Raw genomic sequence first — 18279 nt, forward strand, 5'->3', positions numbered from 1 at the left:
ACTAGATTATACACTTGAAGCTATACAGATATCTCTGTCCGACTGCCACCTAATTAGTCGCTGTGATCCGATTCAGCTTGTTGACATGTGTAGGAGATGTTGGTAGTCATGCTAAAAAGCTGTTTGTGTGTCTGGTAGAGTGTTTGTTGTATTTGTGTGGAGCTTTTTACAACCTATCTCTCACCCTCCCACACACATACACACACATTCACACACATTCACACCATCACAGCCTGCCAAACTTTTGGCTGTGTGGGTAAATCTTCTGGCAGCAGGGCTGCCAGAGCGCAGCTATGATGAATGCTGATGGCAAAGAGCATGGGCAGCCTCTGAACCAGTCCCTCACACACAAATCCACACAGACGCACACTCACATATGCACGCTCAAACACTAATAAGATTCCCAGTGCGTGGGGGCCAAATGGCATCTTTCCACTGGTGAATGCTAATGTGAGCGCTGAAGCTTGTGGGCTTCCAAAACAAGAACAGTGAGAGCCAGGAGAGATGATGACAAGAGAACATAGATGGGATTGTTTATTGGTGTGTGTGATGAAAGTCTGTGAACATGTGCGTTCTTTTTACCAACTGCAACAATTTGTATTTTGGTAGCACGTTTTTGACTTTAGAGGGATGTGTTTTGTCTGTTTGTTGGTGTGTTTACACCATCTGAAATGCCAAGTTTATCTGCAAAAATGCACCAAACTAATATTAAAAATTGTGCCTTTTGCTAAGTTTCTCAAATGTATCACAAAGCATTCATAAGAGGAAGTGTGTCTGAATGAAAATAACAATAAGGTCGTGTTGTGGGGTGTTTTGTTTCATTGTCACAGAGTTGAATTAATTATGGCTAGAAGGACAATTTGCAAACAAAAATGTTCTTAATCTAATAAATTATGAGAATCAGGTGTGACACATTCAGTATAAGGAAATAGAAAAATGTTATTAAAGTACCTGTGAACTGAAGAGGAATAACTGCAGGGATTTTAAAAATCGATATTTCCTTGCTTGCAAAGTTTAAAAGTTTTGAAGAGGACTGTAAAACAGATTCGGCCAAAGTCCCACTATATGCTCAACTGGTTTAGGAGTCACATTAGTGTTATATTCATTAAAACACTCGTTTAATATGTATTTTATAATGATCAGTCAACCATTTATGCAAAATTCAATGTGGTTGCAATTTCCTTGAGAGCAATGTGTAACAGAAGTGAATTGCTACTCACAGCGCTCGATGCGGTCTTCAGGGCTGGAGGAAGTCTCGCGATCGGACAGGAGGCCTGACACGGCGAAGATCTTTTTCCCGCTGTCCTCGACTGCTTTCAAAGCGCTGCTGGGTGAGCTTCCGGGAGGGATCTGAGCACCGCCAAAGTCATACTCTTTCCCCTCGGCGTCGGAGTAGCGCAGGTGGGGGGAAGCGTCTGCGTCCAGGCAGCCTTTGAGGCGCTTGGCCGGGGTGAAGGCGGACTGATACCCGCCCGGTGCCCCGTCCCGATCGTCTGGAGGTGAAGCAAAAGGCCTGAACGCGCCAACGCCGCTGTGATTCAGCATACTGATGGGCGAGCAGTCCAGGTTAGGTGGGGCGAACTGATGATGCAGGTGGAGGAGGGACGGGGGAAAGTCCCTGTTGGGGAATCCACCCGGGACTGCACCTTGGCGGTGGTACATTGATGCAAAAGTGTAAGAACCATTGTTGAATGGCAAGTGGACATCTTTTTCCACCGACACTGGAACGCCAAAGGGACGTGGCTGCTGGCAGGGAATCGAAGCATCACGAGAAGCTTCGGCCGTGGAAGCCAGAACCATGAGAGCTGGGGAGGCCAGAGGATTAGGGAGATAGGAGGAGCTCTCCATCTTGAAGGCGGCCCGGTGGAGGTCCATGTTTGGGCGGACAAAGGTGGTTCTAAAGATTATAGGAGGAGGAGGAAATGATTCCTCCTCGGTGTGATTGGGAGCTATACCCGAGGCCCTCGAAATGGGGCTGAGAAAGTTCAGGAATCTGGGTTGATGAGTTGAAGGATTCAGTTTTGGGAGGAAGGGGTTCAGAAAAGACCCCTCTATTAGAAAGGAAACCAAAAATATATATCAAGCACCAAATGATTGGTTTTGCTTGAATTCAGTTTTCTTCAGTAGAACTAAATTAATTCAGTGCGTCATTTGCAGAGTTCTTTAATCAACACGGCTGGATATCTTCTGTTGTTCATTTGAGTCACACTTTGGACAAGCGTTGCCCTGATGATAAATACTATGAGTGGGTTCTGTGACGTTTAGGCTCCTGGGTTATACAGCAAACAAATGTCCCGTCTCTGGTAACTGCTGGGTGTGTTCCCGAAGCCGAGTGGTCCAAGCAGGTCGGACGTCTGGTGGTCATCAAAGTTCGTTCCTCATCTTCAGAAGCTCAGCCAACTGAGGAAATACAAAGCACAAAAAAATGATTATTATTGTCTAATTATTGTTTGCAGGTAATTAGTCAACAATGTCTCATAATCAGAGGAGGGTAGTAACGAGTTACATTTACTCCGTTACATTTACTTGAGTAAGTTTGGGGAAATTTTGTACTTTTAGGAGTAGTTTTGAATCACTATACTTTTTCTTTTACTTGAGTAGATTTGTGAAGAAGAAACTGTTACTCTTACTCCGCTACATTAGGCTACGTTGAGCTGTTACTTTTCTTTTATCCCTTATTTGTTTTTGCATGTTTTGTCACATATACACAGACTCAAACACACACACAGTTTCTATGAGTTCATGGGCTTGTTCTAGTTCTGCCTGGTTAAAAAAGTACAAAGGCTTGAAATTTTGTGCTACTTGTGCTTAATTTATTTTTTATTCTGTTATTTTATTTATTTTATTAGAAGTACTTGAATTTACTTTAAGATTATTTTAATTTAAGCTATTTTTTATTAATTTTAATTTATTTTATTATTTTATTGATTTAATTTGCCTGAAGATGATTATTTTGTACTTTTGGTCTGTTTGAATGGTTGTGTTAAAAAAATCAATCAGGCGATACTCAACAGTTACTCAGTACTTGAGTAGTTTTTTCACCAAGTACTTTTTTACTTTTACTCAAGTAATTATTTGGATGACTACTTTTTACTTCTACTTGAGTCAAATTATTCTGAATTAGCAGTACTTTTACTTGAGTACAATCTTTGGCTACTATATCCATCTCTGCTCATAATACAAATAAAATGTTACATTTAACACTTCATTTTGTCTTAAAACACAATGGATATACAAAAAAAAATGATGTTTTTCCCCTCAATCTATATGTTTTGGAAAGGGAAGGAGCTGAGTGAAATGTTTTCCAATAAAGAAGCTTTTGCAAGCCAAGACTTGAAGACAGAGCCTTTAGTGTTCTTAAGCTGAGACTGTTGTTGAAGTCACAAACTTAAAACCTCTTGGGAAAAAGTGTCCCCGAGCTGACACTGTCGATCAGATCCTGCAAATCCCTGCCCTTTGACAAACAGCCAAGAACTCTTTCAAACCCCAAACTTCTCTCACTATCCCTTCCTCTTTGAAGAAGAAAAAAAAACTTCTCTACCACACATCGTTGCATTCTCATCTTTAAACACCCTTATGTCTCATCTCTTTCCAAATGTCCCCTCCTTGTCACCCATTCTCCTTATCTGTCCATCTCCTCTTGCTCTCCCTCTTCCCTCCTTCTCCATCACCTCCTCTCATCTCCCCTGTTGCTATCTATTCTCCCTTATTCCTCCATCTCAGATCTCGGTCTAAGCCGCTTATTCCTACCATCTCCCGGGATATTATTGGACCAGAACCACTTGTCTTAAGATAAGGACACGCACACGCCCGTCACCCACACCCACACATCTGATAAGAGCCTGTGTGGCTCAATGTTCAGCTCCACAGCTGAGTCGGTGGGGCGAACACATTCCACGCTCTCTTGGGCTGTGCTAACCCTATCGCTTCATCTAACTACTTTTAATTCACCAATTTTTAACTATCTGTGTCCTCTTTCTTTGTACATCTTTCCTGTCAATCTCTCCTCCTCTCATCCCTACATCGTACCCTCCCTCTCCCATTTTTGCCTCCTCTTTCTCCCCTGGGTGATTCTGATGGGTGATATCATATCAGGCCTCTCCATCTGCCATCCACGAGCAAGAGGAAATCTGACTGAGTGAATAAATTAGCTGTACTTGACCTCATGACTCCCCCGGCATCCGAGGCAACAGACCGAAATCTTCCCTCCTGGGGATTAAATTGTAGCGGGGTTTGGTCGGTCAGAGGAATGCACAGAGGCAGCGATGAAAGGGGGAATAACATTTTAGAGGGTTTTATCCATAGAGACCCATTTGAAGATTGCTGGTTGGTTAAAAGTGCCAAATATAAAGACTCAGAGAAGGTAAAGATGCACTTGTCATATGTGAAAACGGGATTTTATGGCAGATGGGAAAAAAGGATCAGCTAAAATGTTTATAGGTCACTTTCAGCAAATTTGTTGAATCTGATATCAGAGATAAATTAGGTATGTTCTGTGAAAGACCAACATTCATATTTGTGCAAATCGTAAATTTCAAAAATGTATTGAATAGTAAAACTGAAATATGTTATAATTTCAATAAAAATATCAGCTCTTTTAGAATTTGATGACAACATGCCTCCAAAAAAGTTGGGACATGGGCAGCCAAAGGCTGGAAATGTTACTGGCACAAAAACAAAACAGCTGGAGGAACATTTTGCAAAAGATTAGGTTACTTGGCGACAAGTCAGCGATATGATTTGGTCTAAAAATTGCATCTTAGATTTTCCAGTCCACAAAAACAAAGACAAAAAAGAAATATAAAAGAAATGAAAAATATAAAATAAAATAAAAATATAAAGAAATACTGATGTTCAAAGCGCAGACCAATTTCACAATAGTGTCCCTCACCGTAAAACTGTCAAAACTTTGAATATATCATCAATGGATAATTGAAGGATTACAAGACTGGAGAGGGAGTTTTGGCATGAGGGATCAGGCCAAAACCTAATATTGGCTACCCTTGCACCACTGCATGGGCTCAGGAACATCCAGAAATTATAGCAAATCATGATCAGATTAATTAAAATCTGACATTGTTTTTGGAAACCACGAATGCTGAATCCTCCAGCCCAAAGGCTTAAGCACTGTAAAGCCTGGGATATACTTGCTGTTGGTGCCTGCGTTCGCGTCCGTTCGCGTGCACCACCAACTGCAACGTCGCTCGCATAGTACGCAAGGAGAGCACGTTGTACCGGCGGTGACCGATAGTGGGCAGTAAGCAGAGCACCAGTTGGAAAAGTGATTAAATATTTAGTAGTAGCGGTAGTAGCAGTAGCAGATTAGAACAACAAACAAGTTAACATGACACCATTGGATGATATAGGAGATTATAACATTGCTTTGGTTGCGATCTCGGCAAAGGAAACGACGCCAGCAACCTCCGTCGTCACTAGCTGGTATCAGACCGGGACCAGCGCCACTCGCGCCAAGAGCCAGAACTGCAGGTCGCTACGTGTTTCAGTGTCTTTTTGAGAACGTGCACATCGACGAGTCAAATGAACGCAGGATACGCGTGGCGGCCATGATGCGTAGGCGGTCTGAACTGCAAGTACATCCCAGGCTTAACACCCCCCATGCCCTTGCTGTATATATAGATATATACATCAGCATGACTTATGTACATTGTTGTCTTTCATGACTATTTTGGACCTATTTATATTGTTGTGTTTCTGAAACATGCTGGGGTGATTACAATTTTGTCTATCATGTACAAACATGCATATAAATGACAATAAAATTAGCTTGAACTATCTTGCACTCAGCCTGTATCTGTGATGGGTTTGGGGCTTTGAGTGGGCAACATGCCTGTCTGGACAGGAAATATCAATGCCTAAAGGTATATACAGGTCTGAGAGCAACATATACTCCTGTCCAGACATTTTTTTTCTTTTTTCACTGGACTTGTCTTGCATATAATAGCAGTGCAATCCTAAACCACATATGCCTATTGCAGTGCAGCCCAAATCCAGCTCTGGAGTGCCAGTGCCCTGCATATTTTAGATGTTTCCTTGCACACCTAATTCAAACGGATGGATCACCATCAGCTTCTCATCAAGATCTGCACAAGTCTGTCACTGAGCGATTGATTTGAATCAGGTGTGCTGAAGCAGGGAACTGGCAGCTGAACTGGCCTGTCTGCAGTCCGGACCACCAATGGACAACATCTGGCCCATCATTCAAAAAAAACTACAACAAAGAAGATCCAGGACTGCTGAGAGGCTCAATTCCTATATCAGGCCAGAACAAGGACATCTGTCTGCTCCCAAATATTCCAGGAACTGGTCTCCTCGGGTCCCTCATCAAAGAAGGGATGCTACACATTGGTTAGCATCACCCTGTCAAAACTTTGTGACACATTCCTGCCATTAAATTACATTTAAAAACAAAATCATCCTGTTTTTGCTTTCTTAAGAAGGTACATTTACTTTAATTTAAAATGTGATTTTAAAATGTGATTTGTTCTAGGAGTTTATGAGATTAGTCAGTCATTTGTAAATGATTGAATTCTGTGTTATTTATTTTAAAAGTGTCCTAATTGTTTTGGGATTAGATTTGTATTATGGGAGATAAAACTCACATTAAAATTCTAGACAAAATAAACCTTGAAAGTCCAACACAAAGTTGTTAACACATACCGGGAACAAAGAAGGGATAGAAACTCACGGCGCATTAAGTGGGTCCTGGCTGCCCTAGATGAGCTTGAAAGCTGTGCTGACTATCAGCCAACATCAAAGGAGAAACTCCCTGGGAAATAAAAGGAGAAAATCTTTTATAGCTATCAGCTGTCCAAAACACTCATTCAAATCAATTTTCAAATCTGATCTCGGCGTTGGTAAGCTCCTCCACCTCCCACACAAAGACACACACACACACACACACACACACACACACACACAGAACAACTGCTGGGAGAAAGGAGAGAGGAGAGAGACAGGGAGATGGGGAGGTGAGAGATGTTTTACATTAACCGCAAATGTACAGTCTACCAGTGTGGAGCGTGGAGAACAGCTCACGATAACACACCTCAGGTCTGGACGGGTGCCACAGAGTCACATTACTCGTCCCTCTACCACCACTGCTTTCTACTCTCTTTCCATCTTTCCTGCACTCTATCTTGCAAATATGCGTTTAAAAATGTGGACATAATCAAACTCTTTTCTCTCTATCTTCCTTTAGTCCCTGCTAGTTTTCTCCCTCACTTTCTTGGCTGGCATCTTCACTGTTCCCCCTGTATATCAGATCATGCGTTCCCTTGTATAACCTTCAGAAAAAGAGGGCGTCTTAGGTGTTGATAGCGAGGTAATAAACTGATAAGTACTGCGATATTCCAATTTTGTTATCATTATCCAACAAGCTGAGGGGCGGCAAAGTGAAGGGGCCGCCAACGTGAAGCAGCCAATCCAATAAGAGGACAGTGGGTATTTCCTCAAAGAGAGCAGGTGAGGAGAGGGGGAGATGAGAGGAGAGACAATCAAACTAGAGGAGAGGAGAGAGATGAGTGAGACGAGGTGATGAAAAAAAGAAGTTGGGAAATGAAACAAGAAGGAAAGAAAACATTCACGAAACAAGGGAGTAGAAAAAGGAAAACACAGGGAGCTTAGAAAATGAGAGGCAAGATTAAATCAAAAGAGGAAAATGTGGAAACAATAAGGGAATTGAGAGGAGGGTGAAAAATCGGAGCAAAGGGTAAAACTCTGCTCTCCCAGGGTGACTGACGCAAGCTGGCTGCCTTCTGGCCTGGTGGTCGTGTGTGCAAAAGCACACACGCACGCACACACACACACGCACGCACACACACACACACACATGCACGCACGCACGCACACACACATGCACGCACGCACGCACACACACACACACACACACACACAAACCTACATCCACACACATTTAAACATGCACTTGTGTTTTGAAACCCTGAAAAAGTAATACAAAAAGATATTCGATTCATCTCTTTTGTATCGTGTCCTTTTATGTATTTGACATATAAGTTATGTGTAATTTTAAAGGTGAAATGTGTCACACTTGTAAAAGCCCCCTAATGGAAGTGTCAAAAAATTGCTAATATGCAGTGATGTTCTTTTAGGTTGTTTTTTTTTTTACCTTACCTTTAAAATAACATTTGTAATCCAAGATGACACACACCTATGCATATCATAACTGTACAAGTGCAATTACTTCCAATGCAAACATGCATAATGTCAGCCAGTGCCACTTACAATCCCATTTGCCACTGAGTGATACCACCCACACATTGTCTGACACCAGCTGTATGCATTTTATAATAGAAAATGTCACAAGGGAACATTTACCACGCTGTCATAATTTGATTACAGTGTGCAAGAATGATACAGCTGTCAGCAGGATATTAAACACAAAGAGCAAGGAGGGCTTTTCACGTTGAATCTGTGCTTTAAGTGACAATGTTGCACCAGTCGGGGAAATTGCGGTGTCAACAACAATGTGCTTTAACATCACTCTGAAGTGGGATTTCAATCAGAAAATATGAGGCAGCCGGAAGACATTACCTAAATATCATCATTGCTCCTGAAAATAATCATGGAAGGTTATCTGGTTGTTGCAACGTTTGTAAGTAAAAACCTCAGCTCCTCTGAATGTGAGAATCAGAAAAGTAGGAGGGAAAAATGATTCCGAAAAAAGTATCAGCCGCAACAAAGAGCATCCTTCTTACGGGAGTCATACTTTTTTTTTTTTTGTCAATAGATGGAATAAACATTTTTAAAGCCTGGCTGCCTTTGAGTGTGCAGCTGACACTTTTTGCTGTTTTGATCCAGAGATGTATGTTTGCTGAGTTTTGGAGAGCAACGACGAGGAATCCAGTTTGCACTATAAAAATGTCTTGTCAACTGTGACCAGCGTGTGTACACATCTGTGTGAGTCGGGAAGCAAAAGAGCTGAAGTTTCCTCTCTTTTTTTCTCTCTCTTTTCCTATTTTAGTGGAGACCCAGGGAAATGCAGTCGGGTCCACGGGCCTGTCTACACGTGTGTGCATGTGTGAGTTAGAGTGTGCACACTCCCAACACTTGGGTATATTTAGAGATTGTTGACAAGCATGAAAGTGCCACTTTTTTTTTTTTACAAGACAGGCTACGTCGGTTGTTTCATTTACACACTCACACACACAAGATCCAGTATGCACATCCAGCTTATGGGTAGAAAAAATATGAATATTACCATTACGTCTATTTAAAGTTCATGCCCCAAATGAAGCTACAACATAAGCTAAAACCATATAACATTTTAAATTCCTTTGTTAATCAGCAAAAACGTATGCTGTACAGAAGGTCGGGAAAAAAATCTCTACCAGAGAACAAAATGTTACCGTCTTAAAGCCACAAAATCTCAGTCGAAATTCAAGGCCATTAAAGTCTTCAGTCAGCTTCTGACATCAATAAATAACCCCACGCTTCTTCAGCCTTCCTTGAAAGCTTTGGCTCCTCATCATTTTAACATTGTGCATTTTAATGGCAACTTTTGCCATATTTTGGGTTGAATGACGCCTACATTTACTCCTGTGCAGCTGCATGTCATTAAAAGCTGGATCCTCAACAAATATGTGACAAATATCTTCAAAAATGTTCAAACTTTGTAGTATCCAATAGTGTATGAATTTGAGTCTTTTATTAACATTTTACACTTCAGAATATCTGAACACTTTCAAATGAACCAAAATCTAGAAAAATATGGCTTCAACATGAATGACTGTTAATTACTTTGGCTGTGAAAACTACAATCTGAGCCATTAGAAATGCTTCAAAAAACCAGAAGCTAGCCAAAACTGTAGCGTAAATCAGAATGAAGACTTATCTTATCAGCCAAAAGGCAACAAAAAAGACACTACCACTTAAAAACGTGCTCTCCAACACTAAATATTTGCTGCCATGACACAAGGAGGGGGAATCTCAAAGTAAGCCGAGTGCCCCCCCACATACAAAGCCCAAGCTGACCTGCAGACAGGTCTGCTCTGTATTCCAGACAGACTGCAGAGTTTGTGCCTGTGCATGAGGAGCTGTGTGCATGTGTGTTTGCTGATGTCCGAAGCAAGAGTCGATACTATTGAAATCTACTCATTCATGTCTGGCTGTGAGGCAAACGCTCAAATGTCCTTGTGAATAAGAATCACACCCATTTATCTCTCCCCCTCTCCTCCAATATTTCTCATCGTCTGTTTTTGTCTTTGCTTTCGACTGTAAAACCCTAATTTTGTTTCCCAGGTGTCTTCAAAATATCCAGTCTCGTTTTTTCCTGTGCTCTTTTGTCTTCCTCATCTTTCATCCTCTCCGGTATGAAATCTGTAACCAGGTTATTTGCTGCAGTCAACAGCTGCTGTAGTTCGTAGGAGGTATGCATCAGCAGTGAGAAATATTACTGTACTGTTGAATAATGGCCAAACATCCCCCTGGAGGGGGATAATGACAGTTATGGCAATATTCGGCACCTAAATCAATAAGGATCGGACAGGCTTGAATGGAGCAGCTCGCTGACAATAGATATATTTTGTGGGATGTGTTACTTTTTGCAGAAAAAAAGAAAAGAGAGGGGGTCTGCATACATAAATACATCCCATCACTTTTTTTCTTTAATGGATCTTTTATTAAATACTCCCGCAGACAGTGAAAGAATTGCTAAAATCAGCCATGATGGGCAGATAGAAGTTGTGCTAGAAGACGGCCCTGACCTGTGGTGGGGATTTCTGTTCATGGCATCATCAGCGAGGCCCGGTTCAGCGGCTCATTCCTGGCATGAGACCAGGCTAAATGAGAGAGAAAAAAAAAAAAAAACCCACGTCATCCCATTGCTCATAGATTACCACCTCCGAAGTGTTTTTTATTTTTTAGCATTGGTAGGCCAACTCTCAGCTCTTTATTTTTAATTCCTCTTTGTGAAACTGGCAGCTATACACGCTTGCAAAAATCACAGCCCTTCTTATTACAGGAAAAAAGCTCTATGAAAATTTTGAATGATTCATAAATGGATGTAAAAGAGACTTTAAAATGTATTAATGTTGCTTAATATCAGACACAATCCCAGTGAACCGTGTTCTGTGCTTCAAGCTGTATCCGGTGCTGCACCGAGAAGCTGGATAACATTTCCCCCTTTCTGCAACTCGGAAATTCTGATTTTATGAATCTATATTCCACACAGGTCACGCTAATGTCTCCTGGTGGCCGACAGGTTACAAAGCTCTCCATCTTCCCTGCGAGAGTGTGACTGAGTGTGTGTGTGTGGCACCGGCCGCCCTCCTATGACTCTTTATTGCTGCTCTGGGTTGTACAACAGCAGCCACTAATCTAGCTGGCTGGCAGGCAGACAGGCGGCGGCTGGCTACTCTGTACTACTGCCTGCATGCAAGCCCATTAGCTGCAGTTTAACAAGGAAAAACTGTTGCCAGGTGCAATGTTTTCACTCAGATTCCGCCGTAATAATCCTCTATTGCAGAGTTAATAATGTTCATTTAAATAAAGGGAAAGTTCTTTAATGTCTGCAGGGATACAAACTAATCTGCTTGTGATGGAGGTCAAAGATCAGTGTTAGAAGGCCTACAGCACTGTAATGGTTGGGATTGTGAGAGTATATTCAACTGACAACCAAAAATTCCCTTAAATTATTGCAGAGCTGCTCAGCATGTGAATATGAGAGTGCTTTTATGTCGATAAGCGGATGTGTAATGAGGTGCATTCCTGCAGGTATGTGCGTGCGTTTACACACAGCTCAGCATCTCCTTATCACTCTTACTTTCTGCGTGGCTTGTGGTTAGCTCTGTCACCTCACAGCAAGTGGGTTCCCTCTTCCAATCTCAGCCTGGGCCTTTCTGTGTGGAGGTTGCGTGCTCTATCTGGGCCTATGTGTATAGATTTTCCCTGGGCTCTTCCACCGTCTCCCACAATGCAAAAACATGCACGTAAGACTGATTCGATTTATTCTAAATGTCCACAGGAGTAAGTGAATATGAGCGTGCACGGTTCTGTGTGGCCTGTGATAGACCGGTAACCTGGGCTTGAAGTGCACAGCCTCTTCCCCAACGTGTACGATAGGCCCAGCCTCCACGGCCCAGAACAGGGCGAAGCGGGAACAGAAAACAGATGGATGGATGGTGTGCTTACCGCACAGCGAAGAATTATGAGTAGGATACGCAAATAGCGCCTGCAATCGATGGGAGCAAATGCACCAACAGTGTCTTCTGGGGAGGCGTGCAGGGGGTGGAGGGGGGTAACGCGGCTAATCTTGCATGCAGGGAGCTTGTGATCTGGCTCAAAGTTTAACTGATGAATGGAGTGAGGCCTCAGAGAGATTTGATATGAGTGGAAAGGTGGTGAGGGAGCTAGACTGATAGGCTTGAGAGAAGGAGACACAGAGCAATATGGAAAATAGAAAGTATCGGACATCCGACACAACTCCCCCCATTAGGCTAATTCTTTGACTTTCTCTTGTTGCCGATAGCATCTCCAAGTGATATTTCTCCCTATAACGGCATTACCAGAGGCTGCCTTCTCCAATACAATCAAACCATTAAACAGTGCTGCTTCCCCTCCGTGGAGAGATTTCCTTCCAATACAAAATGACTGATTGTGAGCTACTCCCCTTTCCTGTCATCAATAAAAGGAATAATTGGGTCTGCATGTATATGTGCAACAAGGAGATAACCATCATTTTTAAAGAACAATTTTTACTTGCTGGATTTGGATGCATTTTCTAAAATTTTACTGGAAAATATACTTAATGCAATTTAATATTACTTCTATAGCCACTTTATTGTGGACAAATCTCATTTATTAATATTCAAATATGAAAGAATAACGGTTAAAAAAAATTAAGAAGCATGAAAAAATGACACTGACAATAAAATATCAAATAAAAACTGTCCATTCAAGTTTAAACAAGGAACATCAGGACAAATCAATCAAAATTTCCCCCAAAATACAATCTGCTCTGCGGACAAGCTGCAATTTCCAAACGTGCCAAAACATGTGGCTCTTTTGAAAAAGCGAGACAGTCGCTCACCCACCGATGACTGCACCCGCCTCTGCGCACTTAATTACGGTGATTACAACGACGAGGCGACATAACGTAAAGTTTGAGGGTGCGGAGCGCGCACGCCATGCACGCACTTTCCCTCAGAGGGGTTCGGCTTCCCTCGAACCTCCGTGTTCAAACACTTGTTATTTACAGGCGACGCGTTCGTTTCAATTACCGTCCGCATGTCAAATAAGCTCTGGTGTGTTGCGTTTAGGGGCACTGCGAAATAATAAGGTGCGCGGGGTAGAGGGGGCGCATGGGGTGCGTGTGTGTGCGTGCATGTGTTTGTGTGTGTGTGTGGGGGGCAGAAATGTAAAAGGATTTTACAAAGTATAAGGGAAAGTAAATTATAGCAAATTAGTGTTCATTGGTCTAATATGATTTACTACTGAAGGAGGTTTTTTCTGTGTAATGAGAGAAAATGAGGTGATGCACGTCATGACGCATTAACAATTCCGTATAGGAGAAATAACATTTTTTTTAAAAATGTGTATTTTATCATATTTTTTAAATATGTATAATTTTCACACAGGCCTAGATCATCGCCATCCCTTTCTTTCCGTGTTTCTGCTGCAGTGCTTCAGTTGGACAAAACGCACACGAGAACAGGTGGAACTGGAGGAGACGCATAAGAGCGAATCAGATTAAAAGAAATGGAAAAAGAGGAATAAGTCCTAATGAATGTGATCCTTTCGGTAAATACAACGCGACTAACTTATGAAATCGTTTCTCTTTTTCTTCTAGGAAAAAAATATAAATAATGTGAACCCGGTGAAAGTGCTCTGAAGCGGCTTTTCATCAACTTAATGATCATCTCCGTAGCGATAAAAGTGCATGTAAACTTAACAATTAAACAGGTGGAGGGATCCCTTTTGCTTCCCGGGATCCAAATTAAAACAAGCTTCTGTCTTCGCCGCCATCGATCCAGCAGAGGTGTGAAATGGACATTAATTTTAGTTCACTTCTCGCTGCGCAAAGAGGAGAGCTGCAGAGATCAATGGCGAGCAATAACAGCTGACTGCTGAGAGAGAGGGAGATGGGGGGGGAGAACTAAAAACGCTGACAAATAAATCATGTTTGGCTACTTTTACTCCAACCTCGACACTTTCTGACGCTCTTCTTTGGATGTACAGATTATTCCAACGGGAGAAGGGAGAGAGAGAGAAAAGTTAGGCCTGCGCGGGGGAAAAAGGGAAGAAAAAGGAAGTCCTAATCGGCGCAGTGATACTGAATTTGACAGGACCACACTTGTGCCGTTTGCTTTAATTACCAATAGCCTCTATTAGATTATACATTTAAAAAAAATCACATCATTAGATCAATCCCAGAGCTCCGACGTCGATTGTTTGCATGTATCTCAAAAAGATAGCAAAAAGAAAAAAAATAAATAAAAATGTCCAATAAAAAATCCAGTTAATGAAGCTGAACAAATGTTTTTAAAAAATGTCAGGGGGGTTGTGCATGACTGAAGTAAAAATAGCAATAATAATAATCTGACAAAGGAAATAACGGCTCTCTATTAATCACTCATACTAGGGGGCAAAATAACTTTTTGATAGGACATCAATCACTCTGAATGGCAGCGTTTTAAAAATCAAACACGCCAGCATTTGTTTTTATGTATCAGCTACATTTCTTCAGAAAATAAAGAAATAAAATAAAACAGAAAGCTTATTTGAGTAATGGGTGTCTATTTTAACTATATTTAAAATGTTTGATGCAGAAACAAGAGCGTTCGTTAATTACTCAGGATGTCTTCATCAACATTAATTAAGAATAAAGCTATGAATTAGACTTGGAAATGTTGCATTACAACCATTACGCGCATGTTAATATGAGTGGAAATAAGTTCAGTTCTTTCCATTTTGATTTTCAACTCAATTGAATTTTCCGTTCAGATCAAAACACCGATGACGCTTAACAGGAGCGATGTGCATGATTTGATTCAAATGCAGAAAATATAAATGTGTCACTTTAGTAAAGCCTCATTACAGGAAAACACTAAACTAATTTCCCTTGATAAATATTTTAATTAGTGTTAATTAGTTTTATTAATAAGAAATAATGTGAAAAGTAACTTTGAACCCCCTGCCTGTCTGCACACTTATCCCTACTATTTATGGAAATAATATGGTTGTTTGACCCCCTGCTCATTTTCCCTTTTAAAGATAATTATTGCTCGTTAATGTGTTTGGTAGGGAAATGAAAAGGCTTGGCCGTTCGTTAGAGGTCCGAGTTGGCTGATCTGCTGATCAATAAAATCAATCCGAAGGCATTCATCGCGCTGAGTTCACTCAATCCGGATATGAAAGTAAGTGTTTTTTCCTTTTTTTTTTTTACTTCTTGGGAGCTATAATTCAATCATCACTGCTCCGTGAGTTCATGAACGGCTTCCAGCGCACACTCACCCCAGATGTGTTTTTTTTTTACGCACTATCCATTGTTGCCATCGAGAGGATTATTTCACTTGGAAATTGCTGCTAATAAATCTACCGCATTTTCCACACACTCCTAATTTTATTATTCTCTCCTCTGTTTTGTGCGGCTTTGTGCGACACTCCCTTGATGGGCGTGAGATGGTTCTGCTCATTTGCTGGCAAATATGAGTGCTGGAAAATAAGTAAATAAAATAAAAAAAAGGGGAGCAAAAGTTTGTAAAATAACGCTTCGGTTGTGTGGGATCATGCCGTTTGAGTGTACTCAGCTGTTTTAACTGTTTGAAATCGCCTATTAAAATAATTAAAAGCGAAGAAAACCCATATTTCTTGCGAATGATACACGAAATAATACCGAAAATAATTGAAAGGTAATGTTGGTGGGTGACGCGGACGCGCAGCGGCAGTTGACGCTTGGATGAGTCCGTTTTTGGCTCCCTCAGCTCGGCCGTGGAGCTGCAGGCCCCCGGGACTCCTGCGGCCGCCGCTGCTTATTTAAGGGGGCTGATGTAAATTATAGTGGCTCCCTAGTTAACAGGTGTTTCCCAACTGTGTTTCGATTCTGCATGTGCGTATGCGTGTGTGCACGGATTTACGCGCACGAGTCCGCTCAGTGCAAGCCGTATGTTTCTCTGACAGAATAATTTAAAAGGGTCCTGCACTCACACGAGGACATAAATATGTGCATACATTTAAATTAAAATCATGTTTAACATCGTCCGCGTTGGTTTTTGCCATCATCTTAGTCATTATAATAAAACAAAAAAAAAGGATCATAATTAAAGATGAAAATTCATATCAGTCATAGATGTGTAACTCCACGGGATGCATTTAAATCCACAAGTTATCTTCATCTAGAGCGCCTTCACCTTCTCTGGAGACAGATGACAGACAGATTCAAGGATTTTAACTTCACGTTCTTTAAGTAAAGATCTAATTTAACGAAACATTTCTGCAGTGGGCCTAACGCTCCTTATTACAAATCAATCTGGTAGAAGTGGGAGAAGAAAGTTTGTATTTTACATGATGTAAATATGAAGGCTTTAAAGATAACACAAGAAGACGCGCCAGTCTGCCACCAAAGCAGCGGATAAAATCAGAACCATGATCAGGCTAATAAATATGCTGGATAAAAGAAGAGAATCGCAGCTGTTTAAAACGGTCACAAAGTTTAATATTGTAGTTTCATGGAGATAATCTACATGTAAAGTCGTCACATGCACGGGCGCGCTGAAGGTTTCAAGAAGAAGCCACTTTCTTCACTGGGAAGCCCACGGACGGAGATCCACGCACACGCGCATAAATGCAGATAAACATAAAGCGCGTGTAAATGCGGAGCGTTTGCTGAAGCGCGTGTTCGACCCGCTGTCCGAGGCCGGGACACTTTTAACATTTTCTCCCACCACCATGTGGAAATGCACCCGCTCGCACGGTCCGGGAGAAAGTTACAAAGTCGGGTTGCATTTCAAGAACAGGAACGCGAAAAGGCGTGGATCCACTAAGTGTGTGTGTAAGCTCCCAACCCCAAACACAACCCCAAACACAACAACAACAACATCCAAACAGACAGTCGGTGTTACTCACCTCGCAGTGGCACAATCCGCTTCTGGTTTCCGCCTTGCTCTGTTCTTTCTTTTCTGTTTTATTTCTTATCCTCACAACAAACCGAAAACTTTTGAAAGTATCAGAGGCGCTGGCCAGATCTGGCTGGAGCGCAGCGGCACCGGGGAGAACGGGAGACGCTTCGGGGGGAAAAAGCGAATGAGGGGGGTGGTGGGGGTGGTGGTGTAAAAAAAAAAAAAAAAGTAGTTATCGCGTCCCTGTTAGTTTATCAAAGCGCAAAAACGGGGAGGACAGAGACACTGGGAGACACTGACTTCCCACGGACGCACTGTGAAAGTGGGTATCAGTGGCAACAACCGCGCGTGCAAGCGCCTCCGCTGGAGCGAGTGAGAGGACGGAGCTGGAGCCGGCAGGAGCGCAGCCGCGCAGACACGGTGCAGGCGCTGGTGCGAGGGGAGGGCGGTGTGCGTGCGTGGGCTGGTGCTGGTGCTGCTGGAGGTGGAGGGGACAGTGTTTCTGCAGCGACGTGTGTGAGGCTGGAGCTGGGAGAGGGGGGTGGGCGAGGAGGGGAGGGAGGGGAGAGGGGGGTGTCCAGGGCGCTCCGAGGCGCAGTGCTGCCGCGCAGCGCTCGCCTCGTTCAGTGCCGCGCCGACACGCATGTTTGAAACATCAGCTTTTTGGTTGCAACTAAATTGATTTTTTAATTTATTCTTTTTTTTTTTTTTTTGTCAATACAATATGGGAGTTTTTTCTTAATAAGGGTTCAAACTGCTTCTCCTTTATTTAAACAGATCTCCCACAACCAACAAAGTGTCAATATTTATTGCAAAAAAAAAAAAAGGTGCGTTTCTTTCACTAATTCCACCTTAAAACACTTCCTATTTGCAAGGGTGTGTTTGTTCCCGTGCATGTATAGACTGTTTAAAGGGCTCGGTTTCCCAACGCCGCACCATCCGGCCACCCCTCTGTCTGGCGCTTCGTTCCCCTGGGTGATTTCCACCGCGCTTTGTGCGCAAAGTGAATGAATTATCCCCCTCCTCTCTTTCTTGCTCCCCCCACCGTTTTTTCTCTTTCACTCGTTGGAGAGACTGCTATTTGCCATAAAGCCAATGAAGTCCACCTCTTAACAAAAAGAAGTGGACTACCAGACACTCTTACAGGGAGTGCGCTCTGGAGACTGAAGTTGGTGAGACGTGGGGA

The 18279-nt window shown here is 42.3% G+C and overlaps 1 protein-coding gene across 1 annotated transcript in view; it reads right to left on the reverse strand.

Annotated features, from left to right (window-relative positions):
• Positions 1 to 17560, reverse strand: part of LOC133452249 (E3 ubiquitin-protein ligase Rnf220-like) — a 138592-nt gene extending 121032 nt beyond the window's left edge. The window contains exons 1-3 of the mRNA XM_061731470.1: positions 17101 to 17560; positions 6707 to 6787; positions 1221 to 2400 (exon numbers count right to left, since the gene is read on the reverse strand). Of these exons, the coding sequence (XP_061587454.1) occupies positions 1221 to 1875 (655 nt within the window). The 5' untranslated portion in view covers positions 1876 to 2400; positions 6707 to 6787; positions 17101 to 17560. The remainder of the gene's footprint in view (positions 1 to 1220; positions 2401 to 6706; positions 6788 to 17100) is intronic.
• Positions 17561 to 18279: the final 719 nt, after the last annotated feature.

Source organism: Cololabis saira, chromosome 10 (genome assembly GCF_033807715.1).
Source record: "Cololabis saira isolate AMF1-May2022 chromosome 10, fColSai1.1, whole genome shotgun sequence".
In the NCBI taxonomy this organism is placed as follows: domain Eukaryota; kingdom Metazoa; phylum Chordata; class Actinopteri; order Beloniformes; family Belonidae; genus Cololabis; species Cololabis saira.